Source organism: Ursus maritimus, unplaced genomic scaffold (assembly GCF_017311325.1).
Source record: "Ursus maritimus isolate PB19 unplaced genomic scaffold, ASM1731132v1 scaffold_2, whole genome shotgun sequence".
Taxonomy (NCBI): Eukaryota; Metazoa; Chordata; class Mammalia; order Carnivora; family Ursidae; genus Ursus; species Ursus maritimus.
In genome coordinates, this window is record NW_024424452.1 from 71,106,962 (window position 1) to 71,132,948 (window position 25,987).

The window sequence follows — 25,987 nt, forward strand, 5'->3', positions numbered from 1 at the left end:
GCCGAGATCAAGAGTCACATGTTCTCGTGGCTGAGCCAGCCAGGCCCCAGCCCCCTTTTTAAGTCCAGTTGACACACAAGGCTACATTAGTTTCAGGTGTACAACAGAGTGGTTCAGCATCTCTATAACTTACGCCATGCTCACCCCAAGTGTAGCTGCCATCTGTCACCATACGATAGTATTATACTACCATGGACTGTATTCCCTATGCTGTACTTTTCATCCCCGTGACTTTTTCATTCCATCACTGGAAGCCTGCATCTCCCACTCCCCTTCACCCGCCCTGCCCATCCCTGCATCCTGGAACTGCCTTGTTTCTGGGTTGTATATACAATTACACAACTCCTTTAGGCATATTGATCTTGCATCCTGCATCCCTGCTGAGCTTATTTATGGGCTCTAACAATTAAAGGACTCCTTATGTATATGATCACATATATCTGAGATCTTGTCATCCATGAAGAAAGAACACAAATTCTTTCCTTCTAATCTGGAAGCCTTTTATTTCATTTTCTTGCCTAACTGGTGTGGCTAGAATCTCCAGTATAATATAGAACAGAAATGGTGAGAGTGGATGATCCACAGTCAAAATCACCTATTGTGATCTGGGTACCCTTCCCTATAAAAACTTAGAAACCATTTAATATGTAAACTTACCCAAATTAAAAAAAACAAAACCAAAAACAACAGGGGTGCCCCATGTCGGGTATAGCCATTACTTAAAAAACAAAAAACAAAAAAAAAACCAAAAAAGCAAAAACAAAACAACCAAGAAACAAAGAAACTTCCCATTTGTAAATTATTGCCACCACTAGACACAACATACCTTGGAAGTTGTGCTTTAACTTGTTTCTGACATAGATTGTGGTATCTCTCCACTTTTAGAAATCCCTGATTCAACATTCTCTGGCAGACCAAGTCCATTCTTTTACAAACCTACAGGAAAAAGGAGGAGAAAGGAGAATTTTAACACGTAAAACCCAAAAAACAACAGACAATTAACTTAGACTCCTGTTAGCTGAAAGTTGTCAGTACTGTTCCCCAGCCTGCTGTCTGAATCTCTAAACCAGTACACACAGTATATGTGTATATATATGAGGTGAACCCCTCATGCTCTATAACTCTTGCAGCATTACGTTAAGAAATTAATACTATGTGTAGGCAAGGAATACTCTACCTTTATTTTAGGTATCAGTTGAATGTTCTGAATGTATCCCCACTACTATGGTCAGAAAATGTGGTGCTGAAGATCAGTACAACAACATATTCAAAAAGGTTTTTAATGGTTTGGGAAAAGAAAATTCTCCGTTAGCTCAAAATGTGTATTCAAACTTAAAGCCCAACCTCTCACAAAGTTTATATGGATCTATAACCAGAATGAGAATCTTATTTATTTCTACTAGTCAGGGTTAACTACAGTTACTCTATACTAGATACTGTCCTATCCTCCACAATATAAAATATTTTAACATATGTAGCAGAATCTGGACTATTTTGAATCTTTAAGGAATACTGTTTTTATACAGTAAAAGTAGAGGATAGTAAGACAGAACACCTGAATTTGAACCAAACTTACACATTCTTGAGCAAGTCAGCTACCTGAAAGCCTGAGTCAGCCTTCTGTAAAATGTGGATACTAACTCACTCATAGGGATATCATTAGGATTAAATGATACAATACACACTAACATCACCTTGATAAACTCTAAAGTGCTCTGTAAAAATTATGTTAAATAAGTTGTTTAACTTAGTACTAACTGGAAAACCTTGCTCCATGGGTGCTCTATTGCTGAGACATGCCAGCATCTTTGTTATCTTAATGAAACCCAGTGCACAAAATCCTTTTGTTCTTTGATCCCTGAGAATTCTGCAGTGACGCAGAGGCGTCAACTTGAATGTCAGTGCTCACTGTACAGATGTGGATGTTGAAAGTGCAAGACAATGAAATAAATCTAGATCAGGGCCAAGGCGGTGATTAGGCGGGGGTTGTCCTATGCTTCTATCTCTCCTTGCACCTAAGCACAAATGCTTGACAAATACTTGTTGAAATTGAAATGCTGATGAAACTCTTAATATAGTTGCTTTCTCCTGAGAATACACAGACACAAATTCTGGCAAACTGGATTGAGGCTAATGAAAGCTGTAATACTCTAGTATTAAATACCATGTACTTCCTAAATCATAGCATGCCAAATGAAAGGTATTAAGGAAAACACTTCTTTCCCATTTGAAAATAAAAACATAGCCAATTTTAAGTAATGAAACTAAGAGTAATGCCTAACGATATTTTAGCATTTAGTGGGATCTATTTCTAACTGAACTAAAGCAGTTGTCAACATATGCTCAAGGTCTATTAAAAAATAACAATAATAAACTAATACATACCAACATAATTTTTAAAGTTTATTTATGTTTTTTAGTAATCACTACACCCATCATGGGGCTTGAACCCACGACCCCAAAATCAGGAGTTAGAGTTGCACACTTCCCTGCCTGAGCCAGCCAGGCACCCCAACATAAATAACTTTTAAAGGAAAAATAACTCTTCTAAAAATATTAAGTTACATTTTTGCAAATATCTTTGATATGTAGTATTAGAGAACAGAAATGAATTGCCATATCTGCTTTTGCATTCAATCTACTTAAGTATTACCTTAGAAAGTTCTAGAAAAACATAATACACAAGTACACATTTCATGAGCTATTGGTATGCTGACATCATCACATGTCACAGAGCTCCTGGAAAACTCCACTGTCCACTTGTGAAAGGCAGAAATAACAACTTAGAACTAATGAAAATACTTTAGATCTTACAACTCCCTGAAAGGGCATTGGGAACTGCTCTGGGAGCCCGAGACTAAACTTTAAGAACCAGTGCCCCATTCCTGAATAAATATGTTGTCACAAATACTGGTACTGAAACTTTTACGTGAGGAGAAAGAAAAAACCTTTTATTATGTTACTGAGTTATTATGTCTATATGGGTGATGACGGGAAATACTCATCTTTCACAGTAGAAAGTCAACAGATAATATCGAAATAATATCAGCCCAAAGACTTGAAAGTGGCACCTCTGGGGAATAAGAACTGAAGGCTATAAAAACAATTTTTTGTCGTTGCCAAAATTATTTGAGGTGAAGCACGTTCTAACACAATCTGGTAGGAAACACATCTTGTCATTGTGGACTCTGCAACCTTTTTGATAATTTCTGAGACGGAATAATAGAAATAATTTCTTAGCAGCAATAAATTTACAGAGAAAAAATTAAGGTCAAATATTACTGTAATAGTTTCGAAGGTACTGCCTAAATTACTTTATTATTATACTAACATTTTGCTGCACCAAATCCACTAACTACTAGGAAATAGCCATCTTCCAATAATCCAGAAACTCAGCTCAGTGCCTGAGTAATGACCAGTACGAGTATCTGAGTAGTGGGTGATGAGAATGTGAATAAATAAGCAGATAGGGTCAACCAAGGAAGACTTCACATGATACAAGATTTGAATTAGCTTCACAAGGAGTACAAGGACTGCCAAGTTAGAGGTGTGGCCCGTGCAAAGGCTAAGAGTCTGGAATGAGTAAACCACTGGCAAGCAAACTACTTCTGAGCATAGATCAGATGAGCAAGCAAAGCTGAGTGGAATAAAATCTCCCATATTTTAAGCAGGGAAATCAGATGGTAATGAGAAATAACTTTAAAAAGATCACCAATTTTTGAAAGATCTCATATAGAGAGTTGGTCATTTTTCTGTAAGAAACTATAATATTAGGACTAAAGACTTGGTTCTGGAAATTTCACATGGGGATAGCTGAAATCAATGTAGATGAACCCCCAAATGAACAAGTGTAACATAAGAAAACAAAGGCTTATAAACAGAGTCTCAACTGACATTATCGTTAAAAGCTGGTAAAAAGAGAAAACAGGAGGTCACAAAGACAGACAAAAGAGACTAGCACCATAAAAGCTGAAGTCAAAAATATTTAAAGCATTAATCAATATTGTAAGAAAAGAGCAGCATCTAATTTGGTATTCTTTCTTTCCTGGATGTTCAGTAAACATTGATTGACCAATAGCACAAAAGCAAAGATATGATAGGTCATATATCTTTGTTTAGAATTCAGAAAGAAGCAAAGTGACGCCTGAAAACAGAAGTAGTTGACCCCTGAACAGCACAAATTTGAACTGCACGGGTCCACTTAGAATGTGGACTTTTTCTGAAAACAGTCCAGTTCTGTAAACGTATGTTCTCTTATGATTCTCTTTCCTCCAGCTTCCTTTAAGAATACAGCAGATAATACATAGAACATACAAAATATGTTAATTCACTGTTTAGGTTATCAGTAAGGCTCTGGTCAATAGTAGGCTGTTAGTTGAATTTTTGGGGAGTCAGGAGTTCTATGTGGATTTTCAAATGCATAGTGGTTGGTGCCCCTAACCCCTGTGTTGTTCAAAGGTCAACTGCTGGCACGCCTGGGTGGCTCAGTTGGTTAAGCGTCTGCATTCAGCTCAGGTCATGATCCCAGGGTCCTGGGATTGAGTCTCATGCCGGCCTCCTTGCTCAGCAGAGAGCCTGCTTTTCCCTCTGCCTGCTGCTCCCCCTGCTTGTGCGCTCTCTCTCTCTCTCTGACAAATAAAATCTTTAAAAAACAAACAAAAAACCCCCACAAACAACAAAGGTCAACTCTACACTAATTTTCCCAATGGTGAGTTGTTTGTTTTTTTTTTTAAAGATTTTATTTATTTATTTGACAGAGACAACAGAAGAGAGAGAGAACACAAGCAGGGGGAGCAGCAGAGGGAGAGGGAGAAGCAGGCTCTCCACTGAGCAGGGAGCCTGATGTGGGGCTCCATTCCAGGCCCTGGATCATGACCGGAGCCAAAGGCAGACGCTTAATGCCTGAGCCACTCAGGAGCCCCCCTATGGTAAGCAGTTTAATGATAGCTGCTGATGATGTATGCTATCCTGCAATGTAAAATTATCTCATTTAAAATGTAGCTTTATATATCTATAGGTATTTTAAGAATTTCCCAAAGCTGACAGGAAGAAATTTTATTTTCCTTGTTATTAAAATACAACAAAAATCCTAGCAATTTGGTCATTTATCCAAGATAGTAACATAAAATTCTGGAGTCAAATATACAAAGATGATGACTATGTCAAAAACTATCATTGCATTCAGAGATTAGCAAAAATAGACACTTATCAACATACCAGGGAGCTGATGGAATACATCAGTCTCCAGAGGAGACGTTTAGCTTGGGTTCCTGTTACTGCTGTTCTAGTTAGAAGAGATGTGGTTTTTCTTTGTTAATTACTTCAAGAGTTAAATTGCCATGTTTATCCTTTTCCATCGTTTTCTGACATAAGTAGTAATGAAAATTTTTCTTCGCTTTGTTTAGGAATCTTTTCTGATTTCTTGTGTCACCATGGTCCTTCTTAACAATGCAAGACGCCTATGCCATAAATTTATGAAACCTGCAATTTTCCTGCGAAACCTAATCTTAGTATCAAATCTTGGTTGATTCTAAGATGCACGTTTTTTCAGATTTTAACATTTGACATCGGAATGGTCTTACAGTTATAACTGGCAGCATTTCTTTTTCAGATGGCTTAGATGCTGTGAAATACAAAGGGGTGGACTTCTTTGATTTTATTTAAGATGCTGCAGAGACTTAAAGATATTACTAAATTCAATAAAAGCTCTTCTGGGAGAAAAAAAAGCGCTGCTAGAATAATACACATCCAAGTTGATCAAGATGCATTCTGATTTCAAGACTGTTAAAACACAAAACTGTATCTTAGAATCAAGGAACTACTGTAACGGAACCAGATATTTGATGTATGTATTTAGTGCTCTACAGTTTCCAATGAATTGAATACTTGATGTTTTTCTCCAATTAATCCAGAAGCTATTATCAAAAATTAGGCTGCTTATCAATTACCCTCAAACTGGAAGGAACTTAAGACACCAGAACCTTTCTTTTTACAGTGAGAACATGGAGGCCTTAAGAAATTATGTAATGTGTACAAAGTCAATCAAACTATTCAGTGGCAAAAGTGAAATTAAGAATTCAGGCTTCTGATTAGTATCTTTTTAAATTTAGTGATCTGCAGCTCTATAAAGTGAAACCATTATCGTAACTATTCTCAACTGATTACAGTCTCAACTAATACTTTGCTGCTACAGAAAACTGTTGGCACAAGTCTCAAGTAGGACTTCTTGAGGCAATATGAAATTTTAAGGACATCAGTGGGTGTTCTCACCACATTGCTAAAGTTCAGAGAGATGGCGCTAGACCAAAATCTTTCTAGAATTCTTTCAAAGTTCAAAAATCAGAAGTCAATCATGAGGAAACGATGAGACAAATCTGCATTGTAGGACATTTTATAAGCCATCTGCCCAACTGCACTGAAGAATGAAAAAAGTAGGAAGAATGTTCTGGATTAAAGAGACAAATGTTTTACTAGATTCAAAAGCCTTATCCCCCACCAAAAAAAAGCTATAAAGATATTTTTGGGATAACTGAGAAATTAGAATATAAAACGTAACATTAAATCTCTGGGAAGTGATAATACTGTGATTACGTAAGGGACAAAACTGTCATTATATTTGCATTTTACTTTCAAATGGTTTAATGAAATAAATAATCTGTGTGAAGGGCATAAAACACATTTAGAGAGGGAAAGAATGAGCATACAAGTGAAAGAGATAAAGCAAATGTGGCAAAAAGTTAATGATGGGTGATAAAATCACTTAAAAAATTCTGTCTACGCGGTGTGGATTGTCTAATATGTAATACCATATACAGAGAGACACAGAGTTAATTATCTGCAGGTAGAATTACAACAAATTTTAAGACTCTGGACTATAGGTAACAAACAGGGTTGCTAGAGGGGCATTGGGTGGGGGGGATGGGGTAACCGGGTGATGGACATAAGGAGGGCGCTTGATGTAATGAGCACTGAGTGTTACACGCAAACTGATGAATCACTAAATTCTACCCCCGAAACTAATAATACAGGATATGTTAACTAAATTCAGTTTAAATAAAAAATTTTTAAAAAAGAATTACAACAAAATTTAAATTCTCTGGGTATCCCCCCACCAGATGTTCACTTGGAAAGAAAATATAAATTTATTTTATTTTTAAAGATTTTTATTTATCTATTTGAGAGAGGGCAAGAGTGAGAGAGATCACAGGAGAGGGACTGGGAGAAGCAGACTCGCCACTGAGCGGAGAGCGCGATGCAGGGCCTGATCCCAGGTCCCCAAGATCATGACCCGAGCTGAAGGCAGACAGACGCTTAAGCAACTGGGCCACCCAGGCGGCCCTGTAAATTTATTTAAATATTAGCCTGAGCAAAACAATTAGGAAGAAAAAACTGTTCCCAGGATTTCTATAATACAGCCCAGAAGCCAAACAGAACAGCTTTTCTGATTATTCTGCTTTTGATGATCTGCACCATCACTCTCCTCACTAATATGGGGATGGAGTGTTACTTACAATGCAGCCGGACGCACTAACGCACACAGCTACTCTTACTCATCACAGACGAGCTTCACATCACCTTATCAATTTTCATTCTCATTACAAGGATTTTTCTAGTCACCCAAGCTTCTTAAAATAGTCTTAAATTAAAAAAATTCTAATCTCCTCTGTTGGAGGTAAATATGAAGCAGCGCATTTTCCAGCACTACCATAATGTATACAGAAAACACATTTATTTCGCAATGACATTTCTTTTCTATCCTTTACTTGGAGTAGTGTAGTGTTTTTAAGAACTACTTCGTTTATTCAACAAACACTGAATACTCCTATTGAATCACAGACTATGGAAGGCCATCGGGATTTCTGATGAAAGGGTCCAAGGAGCCTATATTCAGTGCCCAACTGGCCCCTCCAAAGACAATTCCGATAGAACCTGGAAGTACAACCACGTTGCACGGAAACTCAGAAGTACTACCCAGTGAGGTTCAGAGTCACAGAGGCTACAGTGACGTGGTGACACTGAAGGTGTATCCTGAAGGAACAGATACTCTCTAGGAGGGGGAGACAAAGGAGAGGCTGCACGCAGAAGCAGCACCTGCTGTGAGAGGCCTAGGATGTCTGGGAAACTCAACAGCTTGATGATGCCAGTTTCGATCAAGCTTAGGTCCAAGATGCTAGAAGTAGGTGGTTGGGAGAAACCTCAATCAAGGGTTATCTTTGGCTCTAGTCTCAAACATCGTGAGACTGGATCATATGCACAGGCCATCCTTGGAAGCTAGGACCTTCTCCGGCACCATCTGAACCCTCACTGCTCTGCTGACCAGGGGATGCAGGCGCATCTGGTCTGTTAGGAAATGATGATGACATTAAGAGGGGGAAGTTGTTTTTTAACATCCTTACTTGCTCCCCCCAGCAAAAGATGTCAACCCTGTAGGTTCTCAAAACAGTTTCTTAAATCTGGCCAGTCTGAGAAATAAAAAAAGGTGGAAAGGAGGGAGTCTGAGCACTGATCTAGGACATCTGACACTTCAGACCATCACCTCATAGCTCTAATTAGTCACCCTGCTCCAATCCCTGCACTACATTATGCATCATTTCTTTTCTGCTGGGAATGTTCTCTTGCCTTTACTAAGGATAAACTGGATAAAAACTCATTATCTTGAGGAAGCCTCTCTGATTAAATGCTCCCAATTAACCTCAACAGTCTTGTATTTCTTATCTTTGTATTTGTTATCCTGGTGCTTTCTAAGTGTGCTCAAGGAAGGTGTGTCCATTCTGTCTTCTTGACATTCAGGGCAGGGTTACTGGTTGAACCCCTTCACTTTAGGACTAGAATCTGCAGGAAAAATGAATTGTCCCCTAAATATTATAATCTCCTACCTGTACTTACATACCTGTTAATAAAAATAACCCAATGATGAGATGGTGGGGAAAAACCACAAATCATCAATGCAGAGAATATATTCTCCACCGCAACAAAGAGCCGTGGTTCTCAAAATGTGGTCTAGGGACCCTTGGGATTCCCAAGATCCTTCTGAGAGTCTGTGAGGCCAAACTATTTTCATAATACTAAGACGTTATTTGCCATTTTTACTCTCATTCTTCCATAACATACAGTGGACTTTTCCAGTGGCAACGTGAAACATAACATTATTTTTCTGACAACTAACGAAGTATGTACTGTCTCTTCCCGTGTCTTCTAGAATTTTCTAAGGTAAGGTCTTAGGGTCCTCAATAACTTTTAAGAGTGTAAAGATGTCCAGAGGTAAAAAAAATTTTTTTTGAGAACTACTGGCATAGAGCAAGAGATACAAGGAAGACAGCTTGCTTACTAAAAAAAATGGTTTCTCATTTTCCTTCATATTTCCTACCAAACTTCTCTATAAAATTTTCTAACATATTTGAACAAAAAATGTAAAAGGAACTATAAATGGGTAAGAGATTTAACTAGCTAGAGTGCTCTAGAGAAATATCTTGGGATGAAAGTATGTATGTATTTTGTTACCTACCAGAAATTTCATTCCAGATAATGAGCAAGACTTCTGAATTTAACCTTCAGTCATATTTATGTCCTGAACTACTAACAGGATTCCATTAAATTTATAGAAGCTCCACTCAAACAACAGAGGAAAAAATTTGATTGGATCCCTCTTAAACAGCTTTTAAAAAGCCTTCCACACTCATTTTTCAGTGAGTGAGACCACCATGCTCACAAGTCAAAGTCAAACGCTCAAACTTGGCTTAGATACACTCCCGAACTGGGGGCAGGACCTCACTTCTTAACCTTTGCCACTTGTTTCAAAAACTCTCACCCCATCAAGAGGGCCTAGGTGACAGTCTAACGCTGCATCAGCACAAATTTGTCTGATTTACTGGATAAACAACTCAAAGTACAAGTTTTGTCACTTCAAAAGCTGTGTTCCACCAAATAACTTTAAATACATTGAAAGAGTTAAATATTTAAAGAACTATTTCTGTGGAACCAGGATTTCTAGGCTCTGGGTACATTTCTGGAGCAATAGTCAATGGCAGGAAAAACAAACCAACCAACCAACAATTCAATAAGGCATTTGGACAATCCCTTAGAAAGAACTGGAGAGTCAAATTTCAATTATTCATGGCAACAGGAAGCAAAGACTATCATCAACTAAACTGCACAAAGAACTGAAAAATGTTATTTTAGCAATTTCAACCAAGAGCAAATCTTTTAAAGAAAACACAGAGTAATGAGTACATGGCTTGTGTGCCCGTCCTCTAATTTAGGGGCTAACCACTAGTTACAACTGAGGTCCTAAGAAGGCAAGTAAACCAGGAAGAAAGAAAAAACCCAAACATCCGAACAATACGTAAACTAGTTCATCAACCACTGAGTAGTTGATATTTTTAGCTTTACAGAAACTTAATTCCATTCTTAATTAATAATATCACTCTCTTCCAAGCAGATCCAGCCTTAATTCCACTAGGAAAAAAAAACCAAAAACTTAAAATGAAAAGAGCTGTGTAATGTATACTCCAGAGAGCAGCATACATACTGAAGTGGCTTGATTTTTTGGCAAATAGCCCCTTAGGTATAAGTAAGCACCTGCTGGGCACTGTTTCTACCCTGCCAATTTCATTAAAAGACCACAATTAAATTAATGCTGACATCTAGTGGCAAGAGAGAACATCTTTCTTTTATAATGGTACCTGAATTGAATTGTACCTTATGACACCAAACCAATCAATCTGAAACCAAAGACACTTTCAAATGACCACAAAATTATCCACTTAAGAATTATCTGTTAACCTTAAGCAAACAAAAGAATAAGAAAATAGTTCCCCATTACTAAACCTGAGGGAAAAGACCCATTTTGAGACATAAATTTGATTGCAGAATCTTTTGGGGGGTGGGGAGGGGAAGAGGGTGGTGGAGCAGGGGATGGTAAGGGGCTCCTTATGAAAAATCTCTTTGAAACTACAAATCTGTAACCTAAAAGGCCAGAATAGATGACTGCTTTAAAATTAAGAGTGCAATGGAATATTTCACTTGAAAGAGATGTCGTTTATTAATAAACTGTAGGATGTCCTAAGAAGCTCGTTTTCCCCCTTAAAAAATGTTTTTAATTTTTAAAAAAGTAAACGGCTGACGAACAAAAAACCAGTTTTCCCCAACACTTACAAAACAGAACTGTGAATATTCCAAGCTTTACAAAGCCATTGTCTGGCCGAGAGGCTCAATTCAACAAATGTTTTATGCCCAGTTTCCAGACACTGTGAATGTACAGCATGAATCTTGATCAAAAACCATCCTTTATAAAAATCGGAAGGAATATTTAAGATTCTATACGGAATTCTAGGATGCCATGTTTGGGGAATTCAGGGACAATCAATTTTGAAATATGACTTTTCAACTGAAGAATCTTCCATTCTGCAGACTGGCGTGGTAGAACTGCTGGGCTGACTAGAAAAAAAAAAAACCTGGTCATCAGTTTGAATCAAAATTCATAAACTTTCTTTTAAAAGTATGATTTCCTTTCCAAAACGCAATTAGAATCAAATTGAAACCGGAGGTGTAAACCTAAAACGTGGCACATCAACGAGAAAATGCTGTACACACTACATTCAGAAATTCGTCTTTGTCTTCTTAAAAGCAATCCCAAGCACAGATTTAGCTCCTGCAGAGTCGCTTGCAATCACTTCAAAATGTCCACCTCCTTCAATTTCCTTCCCACTTAAAGATAAATTCCCCGACAGGAAGCAAAAGATCTTACTGAACTAAGACATTCATCAAACCTTCAGTCCACGCTGTGGAGCGAGGTAAATTCCTCCTTTCTATAAATCATTAAACTACTGTGATTTGAAGCTGGCGGGTGGGCGTAAGTCACTAGTTAGAAAATGAACTGCAAGAGAAACCAACCCTGTCCAGGGGCGAGGTGCTCCCCGAGGGTGGGAAGTGTCGGGGCGAGGCCGAGCCGGACGCACTCTCGGTGGGCTCTACTTTACTGGTCACCTGGGGAGCTGGGGCCACCAAATGGCGTTCACGCCCCTCGGAGCCCCCACCGGGTTTGGGGAGGCCTCCCCGACCCTACTTCATCTTCTCCAACCGGGAAACCTGGGTAGGGGGTGGGGGGGACTCAGTGCGTGATTCCTGCAAACCGACCAAACCTGGCTGGGCCCGGCCGGGGTCTTGGACGCTGGTGCACAAAAGGCGGCGACCGAAGCCGCGGGGCCGGCGCTCAGGCCAGGCGGCCCTGGGACGCCCAACTCCCGCCGCCGCCCCGCTTCCGGGCCGGGGCAGCGAGCCCCCCAGCCCCGCGGCAGGAAGGGGGGGACAACCCCGCCGCCCGGCGCCGGGACTCCGCGTCCTGGAGCCTGCTGCGGCTCCCTCCCCGGGGGACGCGCTCCCCTTTCCGCCCCTCCCCAGACCTCGGCCGGCGGAGGGGGCGGCGGGGGTCCCGCGGGGGCCTCACCAGGCGGAGCTGGCTAATTTCGTCGTAGGACATAAAGCTGAGGATGTTCTCGATGGCTACGATGGGCAGCGCCACCAGCGTGTTGTTTTGAGGCAGCTGGTCGGGAGCCAGCGCCGGGGCTGGGGGCGCCTGGGAGCCCGGCTGCGGGGCCGGGGGCGGGGGAGGGGGGGGCAGTCGCTGGGCAGAGCCGATGGCCGAAGAGGGGCCGCCGTCGCCGTGGCCGCCGCCTCCTTCCTCAGCCATCCGCTCCTCCGACGCCGCCGCCATCTTGGGGGTTTGATTCCTTCCCCCCACTCCAAGGGGACCAGGGGCGCTTCCGGTGCGTCACTTCCGCCTCGGGCCGCGGGGCGGGGCCCCGAAGGGGCGGAGCCTGCGCCGTGGTCCGCGGCGGGATCAGCTAGGGGTGCGAGTTGTCCCAGTAGTGGTGCGACCCGGAGGTGTCCATCCCGGACAGGCGACCTTTGGAGGCCCTCTGACCCGAGGCCGGCAGGGACCGGAGGGCGAGGGAGCCCTGTCCGTTATAGTGCAGTCCGCCGGCGCGGTTTTCTTGGCTCGCCTTCTGACGCGGGCCGGGGAGAGTAGTGTTGCCTGGCGAGTGTGGACGCGACGTGTTTCAGAGCGTCGTCGTTTGTGGAGAATCAGGTAATGGTCCCTTTGGGCGAATGACGAAGAGTGAGGTACTGAATAAGAGTACCGTGTGCAGGAACCTTGAAAACTTCGTGCTAAATGAAAGAAGCCAGACCCAAAGGACAACATTCGTCTGGGGACCTCTGCAGCCGCCTAAGAGGTGGAGGGCGGAGGGCCGAGGCGCGGTTTTCGGGGCTCCCTGGGACGGAGGGGAGGGAGAAGGGTCCTGCTGCGGTGCCGGGGTCCTGCTGGGGGATGGAGGGAGTGAGAGGCGTCCTGCTGCGGGGCTGGGGGATGGAAGGAGGGAGAGGCGTCCTGCTGCCGGGCTGGAGTCCTGCTGGGGTGGTGAAGCGGAGGGCGGAGGTTTGGTGGGGTGTGTGGGGGGGAGGGCATCCTGCCCGGGTGAAGATGCTTGGGGTTAGAGAGCTTGCGTGCACAACCTTGTGAGTGCACTAAAACCAGTATGTTAAAGTGGTTGTTACACTACGTGAATCGTATCTCAATAAAAACTTTGATTTAGGCAAGAGTCATGAAAAAAATGCTAAAAGGAGAAAGTAACGGTATGATGTGAAACGTAAAATTTAGGTAGTCTCAAAATAACTCCCCACAAATTACATGTTAATTACAAAAATAAATTAAGTTTTCAGTAGAGAAATTTGGTGGACAACTACCATGATCAAATCATTAACACTAATATCAAGCGTTTTAAGAGGAAGAAACATCATGTACCTTCTGATATGATATGCTCAAAAGAACCTGACACAAGATAGTATTCCTGAAAGAAGAAAAAAAAAAGCATAACCTTTATTTGAGGTAGGCAAATCTGGTTAATTGTTCCATGCTCTTCAAAAACATTATTGTCATGAAAGACAAAGAGTAAGGATTTGTGCCAGATTGGAGACTAAGTAGGTAAAATAACCACATTCATGAGTGATCTTGAACTGGATCCTGGATTAGGAAAAATAGCGAAAAAGAACATTATTGTGACAATAGGCAAAATTTGAATATGGATTATATATTAGATAATACTGTAATCATTACATTTTTTGATTTGGATAATTTTGTGCTCTTGTAAGAGAATGTCCTTATTCTTAAGAAATACACACTGAAGTATTTAGAGGTAAAGATATCTCAATTTGATCTCAAATGGTGCAATAGATAGAGAATGAGATTAATAAAGCAAATGTGATAAATGTTAACAAGTGGTGAATCTGGTCGAAGAGTATACAAGAGTTCCTTGCACTATCTTGAAATTATTTCAAAATAAAAACTTCTTAAAGGTTGTGTTTGTGAAAATCAGTAAAGGGAAACCTCACCAGAGTGGATTCGGGATGCAGAAGGGGAGGCTGGAAGGGGAAGCTGCATCACTCAAGGTCAATCACAGACCCAACAGAAAAACCCGCCACAGGGAAGAATCCCGAATTACAGGCCCCCACCGGGAAATATGGGCACCGTATCTCCTGCAGGAAGTGAGCACCCCAGCAGCCTGGCCGGTGACAAACCACCATCACCCCGAACTCCCGTTTTTCTCCAGTGGACTTTGCTTCAAAACAACCCTCCCAACTTCCTCCTTCTTGTCCATAAAACCACGTTCCTCTCCTTCGTGTGTTGGACTTGCCTGTGGTCTTGTCATTGCTTGCATGTCCCAAACTGCAATTCTCTGCTATTCCCGAATCCACTTTTGCGGGGAAAGTAACTAACTTTTATTTTTAAGGTTAACACTTAATATTTCCATATTTTTATATCCTCATAATATCCTATAACAAAGGTAATAGTGCACAGATGACTAAATTTTGAAGCTTTGTCTTCTTAGTCCTGGGTCTTAATCTCAGTCTCCAGTGTGTCCCTTCTTTTGCAGGTCTGGTTTGGAATCTAAGGGTTGCAAAGTAGATGCAGAAACTGCAGGAAAAGCTAAGCGTGAGTAAGGACTATGGCAAGGGGGCAACTAACGCAAGGAGGTTAACTGGGAGTGGGGGTTCGCTGGTCAGAATGGGCACACTTTCAGGTGACGGATATTAAGGAGGGCATGGGATGTAATGAGCACTATGTGTTATATACAACTGCTGAATCACTAAATTCTAACCCTGAAACGAATACTTCACTATTTATTAACTAATTGAGTTTAAATAAAAAATTTTTTAAAAAAGAATTGGCACACTTTCCCCTTTCACAAGCTCTTAAACAACTGGATGCTTTACCTATCTTGTTGCACACTGTGAAACCCTTTGAAGTTATTTCTTTAGTTTTCCTGCCCTCCCCCCATATTTAGCATTCCATAAATGCTTTATGCCTAAATGTTCGTGATACACTTGCAGATTTATGAAATGTTTGTTTCATCGCCTCTAATAGATTGTTAAGTTCACTTTTTTACTTAGGGTATTATTCTCTATAAAACCTATTACAGTTTGGTCTGAAATGAAACCTCATTTTATTCAAGTTTGATACTTTTTTTTTTAAAGATTTATTTATTTATTTATGTATTTATTTATTTATTCGACAGAGAGAGACAGCCAGTGAGAGAGGGAACACAAGCAGGGGGAGTGGGAGAGGAAGAAGCAGGCTCATAGCAGAGGAGCCTGATGTGGGGCTCGATCCCATAACGCCGGGATCACGCCCTGAGCCGAAGGCAGACGCTTAACCGCTGTGCCACCCAGGCGCCCCTCAAGTTTGATACTTTAAAAAAAAAAAAAAATTTTATTTATTTGAGAGACAGTGTGCCTGCATGCAAATAGAGGGGGGTGGGGCGAAGGGAGAGACTCCTCAAGCAGACTCCCCACTGAGCACGGAGCCCCTAATAGGGCTTGATCCCACCACCCTGAGATCACGATCTGAGCCAAAACCGAGTCCTACGCTCAACCGACTGAGCCACCCAGGCACCCGCAAGTTTGATGCTTTCTTAATAGACTAGATTGAAATCGGACTTCTATAAATGGAACTATGCTTTATTTTTTTTTTATTTATTTTTTTTAAAGATTTTATTTATTTATGTGACAGAGAGACAGCCAGCGAGAGAGGGAACAGAGCAGGCGAGTGAGAGAGGAAGCAGCAGGCTCCCAGCAGAGGAGCCCGATGTGGGACTCGATCCCCGAACGCCAGGATCACGCCCTGAGCTGAAGGCAGACGCTTTAACGACTGCGCTACCCAGGCGCCCCTGGAACTATGCTTTAAATACATTATGTAACTCTCATTATAAAGGAAACCCATAGAAAATCCTTTAAAAAGTGAATCATCACTCCCTAACTTAATTTGTTTGTTCTGTAAATCCACTGGTTACATCCAGTTTTGTTTCTCTTGAAATGGGTGTATGAAAAGCCTTTCTGCTCCCTTATCTCCCCATCTGTGGTCAACTAGTTAACCTAGGGCCCACTGACCATGGATCTGCACAATGGAATACAACTTTGGAAACAATGTAAGCCACTTCCTGCCAGTAAGCTCATTTAAACTATCCTCTGTTTATGGATATTGGATCTGGTGTTCTTATAGTCCCTATACATTTTTTTTTTTTAAAGATTTTACTTATTTATTCGACAGAGATAGAGACAGCCAGCGAGAGAGGGAACACAAGCAGGGGGAGTGGGAGAGGAAGAAGCAGGCTCATAGCAGAGGAGCCTGATGTGGGGCTCGATCCCATAACGCCAGGATCACGCCCTGAGCCGAAGGCAGACGCTTAACCGCTGTGCCACCCAGGCGCCCCCTTATACATTTTTTTTTAATAGAGAAAATTCCAAACACATGATTTCTTTGTTTCAATTATTGAAATCAGTGCTTGCTTTGAAGAGCTTTCCAATCAAAACAAATACTTGTCAGTAAAGCAAATATTTGAACTTTCAGGAGTTCTGGGTTCTAAATGAGGCTTTATGCCAGCCAAGTACTGTAGGACCTTTGCAAGATAGCGATCTCTAGTGTAGGATGGAAGTATGGATCTCAAGATCTATGTGTTTCTGGTTTCATATTTATATGAGAGGATAGCATTACCTTCTTTCTTATATCTCACAAAGATGAGGATGAGCTGATAACAGCAAATGGGTGGAGTTTTGAATGCCTCTGATTAAGTCAACTTACTACAATGCAGACACTGTACATTATGTACGTTATTTTGGTCCCCCTTATCCATCGGCCTTCCTGGTCAGGGTGTGTTGGCTTGGGTGCAGTCAGGTGTGGTGAAGAGTGGTCTGATCTATGGCACCTCCACAGGAAGTTTATATACGAAAAAGAGGAAACCCAAACCAGACATTGATTCTCCTATTTGTTAGTAGGTTTATAACATATAGAGAAAGAAGGATGAGCTCATAGAATAACTAAAAAGAGGTTTGGGGCACCTGGGTGGCTCAGTTGGTGAAGCATCTGTCTTCTGCTCAGGTCATGATCTCCGGGTCCTGGGATCAAACCCCAAGTTGGGCTCTCTGCTCAGTGGGGAGTCACCTTCTCCCTCTCCCTCTGCCCCTCCCCCCCGCTTGTGCTCGCCCTCTCTCTCAAATAAATAAATACAATCTTTAAAAAAAGAGATTTGAGAGTTTCTACAGATTGTTATTAGCTATGTTTTTCTCTTTAATTAGAGTAAGAATGACAATACCATCTTAAAAAAACAAAACAATTTGCCATTTTAACCATTTCTGAGTGTTAAGTATACTCACACTGTTGTGCAGCCAATTCCAGAAGTCTTTCATCTTGCAAAACTGGAACTCTACACCCATTAAACAGCACCCTTCTCTGCTGCCCCCCACCCTTGGCAGCCACATTTCCACTTTCTGTTGCTACAAATTCGACTACTCTAGATGCCTCATCTAAATCATACTAGTATTTGTCGGGTTTTTTGTTTTTTGTTTTGTGACTGGCTTATTTCACTGAGCATAGTGTCCTCAAAGTTCATCCATGTTGTAGTGTGTGTCAGAGTCTCCTTCCTTTTAAGGGCTGTATAATATAATAATCCTTTGGAGCCATACACAGCAGTGGGATTCCTGGATCATGTGGTGGTTCTATTTTTAATTTTTTGAGGAACCGCCATACTGTTTCCCATAGCAGCTACACTGTTTTAGTTTTATGTTCCCACCGGCAGTGCGTGGGGGTTCCAATTTCTGGCTGTCCTTGCCAACACTTGTAATTTTCTGTTTTTTGGATAGTAGCCTGTGGTTGTTAATGTGAAAATGTTGGGGTTCAGAGTGAATGGTCAAGAAAGAATTCTCGAGATGTCTTCGGTGCAGAAAGGTGGTTTTATTAAAGCATGGGCACAGGAGCCAGGGCCAGAAAGAGCTGCCCTGCACTTGAAAAGAGTGACTGATTATATACTTTCAGGTTGGGAGGGTGGTAAGGACGTAGGGATGACGTCAGTCTCTAAGGGATTTGGAAGCAAGGTTTCCAGGACCTGGTGGGGCTAGCTGTTAGGAAAAGGTCATTTTTTACTGTCTAGTAAAACGTGAGTCATGAGACCCTTCAGATGTATATCGGAGGCTCATATGCTTGGGGGATGATTGCCAACATGTACCTTGTGGGGCAGAGATAAAGGAAGTCTCCAGGGGAATTTTTATATGTTACAGTAGACTCACAGGATCCTGAGGGTCGGGCCAAGATTGCCTTTTGCCCTTAGCAAAGAATTAACATCAAGCAGCTGAGCTCCTAGAGAAAGGTCACTCTGCTTGTCTCAAGGATTTGTCAATGGGTTGTAAATTGCAAGGAAATTTAATTTTTTTAAATATCTCTTTTACCTTTGTTCTCCACATCAGTTTTGATTTGCATTTCCCAAATTATTAGTGATGTTGAGCATCTTTTCACATGTTGGCCATCTGTGTCATCTCTTTAAAAAAAAATGTCTGTTCAAGTCCTTTGCCCAGATTTTTTTTTTAAGATTTTATTTGTTTATTTGAGAGGGAGAGAGAATCTCAAGCAGAGTCCCTGCTGACCACAGAGCCCAAGGCGGGGCTAGATCCTACGATCGCCAGGTTATGACCTGAGCTGAAACCAAGAGTTGGATGTTCAACTGGCTGAGCCACCCAGGCGCCCTGCCCAGTTTTTAATTGGGGTATTTATTTTGATGTTGCTGAGTTGTCTGACTTCTTTATATATTCTGGGTTTTAACCCCTTATCATATACATGATTTGCAGATAATTTCTCCCATTCTGTAGGTTGCCTTTCCACTCTGCTGATGTCTCCTTAGATGCACAGAAGTTGTCAAGTTTGATGTCGCCCCATTTGTCTGTTTTGTCTTTTGTTGCCTGTGCTTAGGTGTCATATGCAAGAAATTGTTGCCAAATCCAGCGTCATGAAGTTTTTCTCTATGATTTTTTTAAGGAGAGTTATAGTTTTAGATCTTTCATTAAGGTTTTTGATCCATTTTGAGTGAATTTTGTATATGAAGTGAGGAGGGGTCCAAGGGACGCTTCAGGCATCCACGTGTGTTTGTCCAGTTTTCTCAGAGCCATTTGTTGAAGCACCTGCCCTTTGTCCCTTGGTCTTGGCAACCTTGACAGAGATCATTTGACCATATGTATGAGAGTTAATTTCTGGGTGTTCAGCTCTATTCCTTCAGTCTGTATGTCTTTGTTTTTTTTTTTTTTTTTTTTAAGATTTTAAAAACAAGTGGGGGGGTGCAGAAGGAGAGAGAGAAGCAGACTCCCTGCCAAGCGCAGAACCCAACTTGGGGCTCGATCCCAGGACCTTGAGATCATGATCTGAGCCAAAGGCAGATGCTTAACCGACTAAGCCACCCAGGCTCCTGTATGTTTGTTCTCACACTTGTACCACAGTCCACGATGTTTTGATTATTATAGTTTTGTAACATTTTGAAATCAAGAAATGTGAGGCCTCCCAACTTCGTTCTTCTTGAAGTATCTTTTTTAGGACCCATCCTGTGACCAGATGAGAAGTTCCCTGTTATGGCCACTGCCTGAAATGCTGTCATTAGATGCTTTCTTTTTAGTTCGAAGCTTCGACTCTACGGAAAGATAGCCCACTAACCTTCAATTCAGCCAGTGTTTATTGGTTGCTAAACCGCTAGGGCGCTGGGAAGACACCAAGATAAGTATGTTTCCCACCCTCAAGAGGATGGGGATCTGGCTGCAGTATTGACCCCACCAACCAGGCAGGCTGGCCCGGTGCCTCCTCATTTCCTCATACACAGTCTTCCTAAAGCTGTACATTCGGAAAGATGAGCTGAATTTCCTGGACTGTTCTGCAGACCAAGAGACTCTGCGAGCTGTGCCCTCCCGCCGCTCGCCGAGCACGCAAACAAAACTGATGGGAACATCTAAGTAGGAGTTGTTACTTCCCAGCTGAAGCGCCAGGGAACACTTCACAGCAGAGGTTACGGGTCAGCCTGGCCTAGAAGGATGGTGGTGTTGGGGTGCTTGCAGAGGCGTTCTTCATGAACAAGCGAAGGAGGATGTGAGGGCATTTCAAAGACAAGGACCAGTAAGAGCAAATAGTGTGAACCATGCAACAGGGGAAGGGTTGCTTGCAGGCTCCTCAGGGCACCAGCTCCTGTGGTGCACGGTCATCGTCGGCACCCAGTAGCCAGCGGCCTCCCCTGGCACCTCCTGCTCCCTTGAGTGGTTTGTGCTGAAGTGCCTCTCATGGGACCCCTCCCCAAGAACAGCCTTCCGTGGTGCCCTGGAGAACAGGCTTCGGTAAGTTCCTGAGGGCGGATTTCCAGCCCGCCCTACCAGCACTGCCCCCCAGCCTCCGAGCCACTGCTGTGCCCTGCAAGGCTCAGGTCTCAGCCCTGAGGGAGCCTCTCCCTTGGAGGCTGTATCTCAGCTCCAAGGCTGTGGCTGTTCCTTTTATTTGCCATGCCTGCATTAGAGTCCTCTTTGCTGCTTACTAGCCAGTATCTGGTTCCCATCCACTACGATGGTTATGAAATCTCAGTGTTTGTGTGAACCAACTGCCGCCATCTTGAACAAATCCCCCCCATCATGGCCACTCTCATCAGAAACCTTCCAGAGCACAGTCCCCACCCCATTCTTCCCTTTTGTTTAACCACACCCGTCCCTCTGCCCTCGAGGCACAAGTCCCTGCTCTCTGGAGGGATCTGTGACACACACTGATTCTTTTTTTTTTTTCTTTTCTTTTTTATTATGTTGTGTTAGTCACCATACAGTACTTCATTAGTTTTGGGTCAGACACTGATTTTTAAGCCCCTCCCCCAGGTGGTCCCCAGGCGTACTCCCAGCCTCTAGGTCTGTAAAGGCAGGTCCTGAGGCATCTGGGGTTTGGAGATCTTATCTGGGGGCAGCCCAGGAATCGCTTCTTCCCTCAGTCCCCTTAATAAGCCATTTCTGGTCAAGCTGGACTTGTCAGCCCTTGGTTTCCATCTTACAGCTCCTTTGGCCTCTGGAGGTCATTTTGCACCTATGCTCCCCTCCATGGAAGGATATTAAACTCTCCCTGTTCAAATTACTGTATGGTTTCTTTCTCTCTATCGGACTCCGACTGATACAGTGGTGAAATCCTGTTTTTACAGTGAAAATCTTTCAAGAACTCTACTACAGACCTTGTCTGGTAAAGCCAGGTGGACGGCCCAAGACTCGCCCACTCAGTCTCCCTCTTGCTCCTTGAGGCAGCTTCTTTAAAACCAAACGCCATTTGGAGGTAGAGAAGTGGTTGGGTCAGTTGTGTGTTTTGGGGGAGTAATTCTGGTGATAACAAGACTAGCCTGGAAGGCAGCTGGTGCGGAGACATGCCAGTTAGGAGGGTGGTCAAGGAAAAATAAGGCTTCAGATTTGAATTAGAACAGTGACTTTTAGAGTGGAAAAGAGAAATGCACACAGTTAAAACTTATTACAATTGACAGGCCTGAAACCAACAGTACTTAATGACTGGGTGCTGGAAATACTGTACTGGAGGAGTTAAAGACAACACTGTCCTACAAATTCAGCAACAGGATTGTTGTAGGAAGATGTTGGGGTCCAGAGCCATCGGCCAAGAAAGAATTCTTGAGATGTCTTTTGTGTAGAAAGGTGGTTTTTTTTTTTTTTTTTTTAAAGATTTTATTTATTTATGTGACAGAGAGACAGCCAGCGAGAGAGGGAACACAGCAGGGGGAGTGGGAGAGGAAGAAGCAGGCTCCCAGCGGAGGAGCCTGATGTGGGACTCGATCCCGGATCGCCAGGATCACGCCCTGAGCCGAAGGCAGACGCTTTAACGACTGCGCTACCCAGGCGCCCCAGAAAGGTGGTTTTATTAAAGCATGGGCACAGGACCCATGGGCAGAAAGAGTTGCTCTGTGGTTGTGAGGAGTTCTGATTATATACTTTCAAGTTGGGAGGGGGTAGGGATAACATAAGTCTCTAAGGAGTTTGGAAGCAAGGTTTCCAGGACCTTGTGGGGCTAGCTGTTGTTAGGAAAAGGTCATTTATTACTGCCTAATAAAACCCTACTCATGAGACCCTTCAGGTGTACATCAGTGGGTCATGTGCTTGGAGGATGATCGCCAACGTGTATCCGGGGAGGGGGGTCCAGATAAAGGAAGTCTCCAAACAAATTTGTACATGTTAAAGTAGACTTACAGGATTCTGGTGGTTTGGGCTAAGATTGCCTCTTGCCCTTTGCCAAGTATTAATCAAGGCAGTTGAGTTCCCAGAGGAAGGTCACTCTGCCTGTTTCAAGGACTTGTCAGTGGGCTGTAAGCAGTAAGGAAATGTAATTTTTTCTTTTGCCTTTGTTTCTCACATCAGGATGACTGATGTGCCATTGAGGGAGGTGAGGGTGATAGGAAGGGGCTCAGGTTGGGGGTGGGAGGAGAGAAAATGAGTCTGATTTGGGCCATCCAGAGAATGATAACCATAGCTCTTATTTATCCAATAGTCACTATGATTCCCTGATTCTCTCTTTATCCTCTGTTTTTAAATGTGCCCAGGATTTTGTGTTAATCAGGTAAGACGACAGACAAAGAGACAGCCGGTTAAAGGAAGCCTTTGCCACCTGTAGTTCCCAAGGGCAGTGCCACACCAGGCCAGGCCATGTGGGGGAGTAGGGGAAACGGGGAAAGTCTGGCTCAGAGCCTTCACGCAGCTTTCACAGGTGAAGCAGGATGGGCAAGTTGACCAAGTGTAGGGTTGCCTAGTTTGATTAATTTTGGTGGGCTCTGCATTACAGGAGGGTCTAGTTGTCGAGTACCAGCCTGGGGGTGATTTAGGGCAAGGGGACAGTCTTCCCAGCCGCCAGAGGCTGATAAAAGGAGGTGGGTGGAGTCTGGTTTGGTCTGCGTCTCAAGGACAAGTTCAAGGGCAAGTTATTTGCGCTCTCTAGGAACGTGCTGACCCTCCCCCAGATTGGCGAAGCGCCAGACACCAAAGCATCATAAATCTAGAAACAGAGCACATGACCTCACGTCCCTCTGCTCTCAAGGATCCTCTCCCTTCGGTCTTAGCTGCTCACACCATGGTCACTTTCTGCTTGCAACTTTCTGTCAGACATGTTCCAGGTGTCTGTCTCTGGCCTCCTCGGTCTTTGCAGTTCACTCTCTTACCTCGATGCTAATCATCCTCTAAACCCCAGACCTACCCTCACTGCTCCCACTGGCTTGTTTACTGCCCCTCGTCTGGCTCATAGCGCCTTTCTAACCCCATACTTCAAGCCCCGTGGACTCCTTACCACTTCTCCAGGCAGGGGACCTCAGCTCTCTTGCCCTTCTTGCTTTGGCATGCTTCTAGCTCAAACGTAGTTAGTATGCAGTCAGCGCCAACTGTCTACTTACCGCTGCCTGCAGCAGCGGGCTGAGCATGGCTGCCACCAGATACGCAACTGTGCTAACCGTTCTCACTTTAACTGTGCGATCTCCACCCTCAAGTGGGCCTGCTGCTGCTCTGCAGTCACTGTACGTTTCCCGCGTTCACTCCGCCCACCGTTTTCCTAAGTGATTATTTCATACTCTCCCTTCTGTTCTCAGATCTTCCATACTACTCCCCCCCCAACCCGACTCCAGTGGTGACCTGGCTTCTTACATCAATGACAGACCGGATGCAGTCAGGAGAATCTCCACCAGTTCCCATCCCACCTTGGTCTGCTGACCTGCACCTGCCCGTGTGCTCCGCCTTCTTTGTTTCTTTAGCGCACTCGGCTGGCTCCCAGCGTGGCTGACCTTCCGCTTACATGCCCCATCTCACCTTCTCTCTGCTGCTCCAGGACTCACTCCAGCAATCCTCCTTTCTCACCTTTACAATTTCTCTCTTTACCTTATATCTCTGTTTGGGTATGCTCACGCTGCCGGTTTTCCCATCTTTGAAGACTCTCACCACCTCGCCTGCCCTTCCAGCCACTGCTCCACCTCCCTCCTTTCCCTCCCCGCAAAATTTCTTGAATGAGTTGGCTGTGATTCCGCCCCTAACTTCTCATGTTCTCTCTTGATCCTTTTCCAATTGGGCTGTTACTCTGACCATACACCTCCAAAATTGCTCTTATTAATGTCTCCGGGACTGACACATTGCCAAGTCCAATGGCCGATTTTCAGTTCTCATCTTATTTGACTTGTCAGGAGCATTTGATGCACTGATGGCTTTATCTCTTTGGGACACTCTGTGTACCTGCCTTCACGTCACCTGCCAGCTGGGTTTTCTGTCTACCCACTCGTCTCTTTTCGTCCCCCTGATCCCTTAACAATGGAGTCCTCAGAGCTCAATCCTTGGACTTCCTCTCTTTATTGTCTACACTCGCTGATCTCACCCAGTGCCTTTAAAATGAGAGTATCTCCAGCCTAGTCCATGTTGTGAATCTGAGATTCAGATATCCAACAGCCTAAGGAATGTCTCCATCTGGATGTGTAACAAGCATCCCAAATTTAGTAAGTCCCCACATTGCCATATCCGCAGCTGAGCTCCATCCAGACCTGCTCTTTTCACAGACTTCCTCATCTCCAATCATAAGACTTCACTCTTCCTATCACTCAGGCCTCAAAACTTGAAGTCATTCATTAAAAAAAAAAAAAAAGAATTTTATTGAGATATAATTTGAGTATCATACAATTCATGCATTTAAAGTGTACAACTCAGGGGCTTTTAGTGTATTTGCAGAGTTGTGCAACCAACACCAGTCAATTCAGAACACTTCGTCACTCCAAAAAAGAGACCCTGTGCCCTTTGTGGAAGCCATTCTTGACTCCTCTCTCATGGCCCACATGGAATCCGTCCGCAAGCCCTGTGGGCTCTGCCTGCGGGATCATTCTGAATATTCCACCCCTCACCACCTCCACTGGAGTTCCTGCACCCTCCCTGGCACCCCTTCAGAATGTTCTAAACAGCAGCTACTGCGACGTCCCAAGGCAAACTACATCCCTCTCTGCTTAATGGTTTCCACCCCACTCAGGAAAGCCAAAGTCCTTGCAATGGGCTGCAAGACTCTGCAACCTTGGGCTGTGACAGCTCTGATGTCACTATTATCACCCCCCCCCCCCGGCTTCCATCACTCTGGCCCCCACCCCAGTCCACACTGCCCTCTCACGGTCATTCTCTCTGCCTGCAGCGTCCCTCACCTAGATGCTCCCATGGTTCACTTCCTCACACAGTGGACTTGCTGGAAAACAAATGCAGCTCAAACCTCACCCTTCACTTGCTGCTTCTCTCATGTTCCAAGAAGCTTCTAGTGAAGGCGGATGAGGGAGGAGGGGTGGATAGCAGGGCAGCTGGTTATTTGAATCTCAACATTCCAGGTACATCTTGCGACAGCTAGGCATGGCCTGCCCTGGCGCCTGTCACAATGGGTCAGCACATCTCCAAACTGGTCAGAATCCTGGATTGGAAAAAGCTGGAGCATTGGATAAAAATGAAGATTCCTAGGCCCTACCCAGGATCTGCCAAATCAGAAGCTCTGAGAATCTTTATTGTCAATATGAGCTCCACACCCATTTCTTTTTTAAAAAGTTTTTATTTTAATTCCAGTTAGTTAACATACGGTGTAATATTAGTTTTAGGTGTATAATATGGTGAT

General features: G+C 43.4%; 1 protein-coding gene across 2 annotated transcripts in view; it reads right to left on the reverse strand.

The window, feature by feature from the left end:
* The window catches only part of FBXO28 (F-box protein 28), a 28,333-nt gene extending 15,588 nt beyond the window's left edge, over positions 1–12,745 (reverse strand). For both annotated transcript variants that reach the window (XM_040636143.1, XM_040636144.1), the window contains exons 1-2: positions 12,446–12,745; positions 827–936 (exon numbers count right to left, since the gene is read on the reverse strand). In XM_040636143.1, coding sequence (XP_040492077.1) covers positions 827–936; positions 12,446–12,712 — 377 coding nt within the window. In that variant the 5' untranslated portion in view covers positions 12,713–12,745. The remainder of the gene's footprint in view (positions 1–826; positions 937–12,445) is intronic.
* Positions 12,746–25,987: the final 13,242 nt, after the last annotated feature.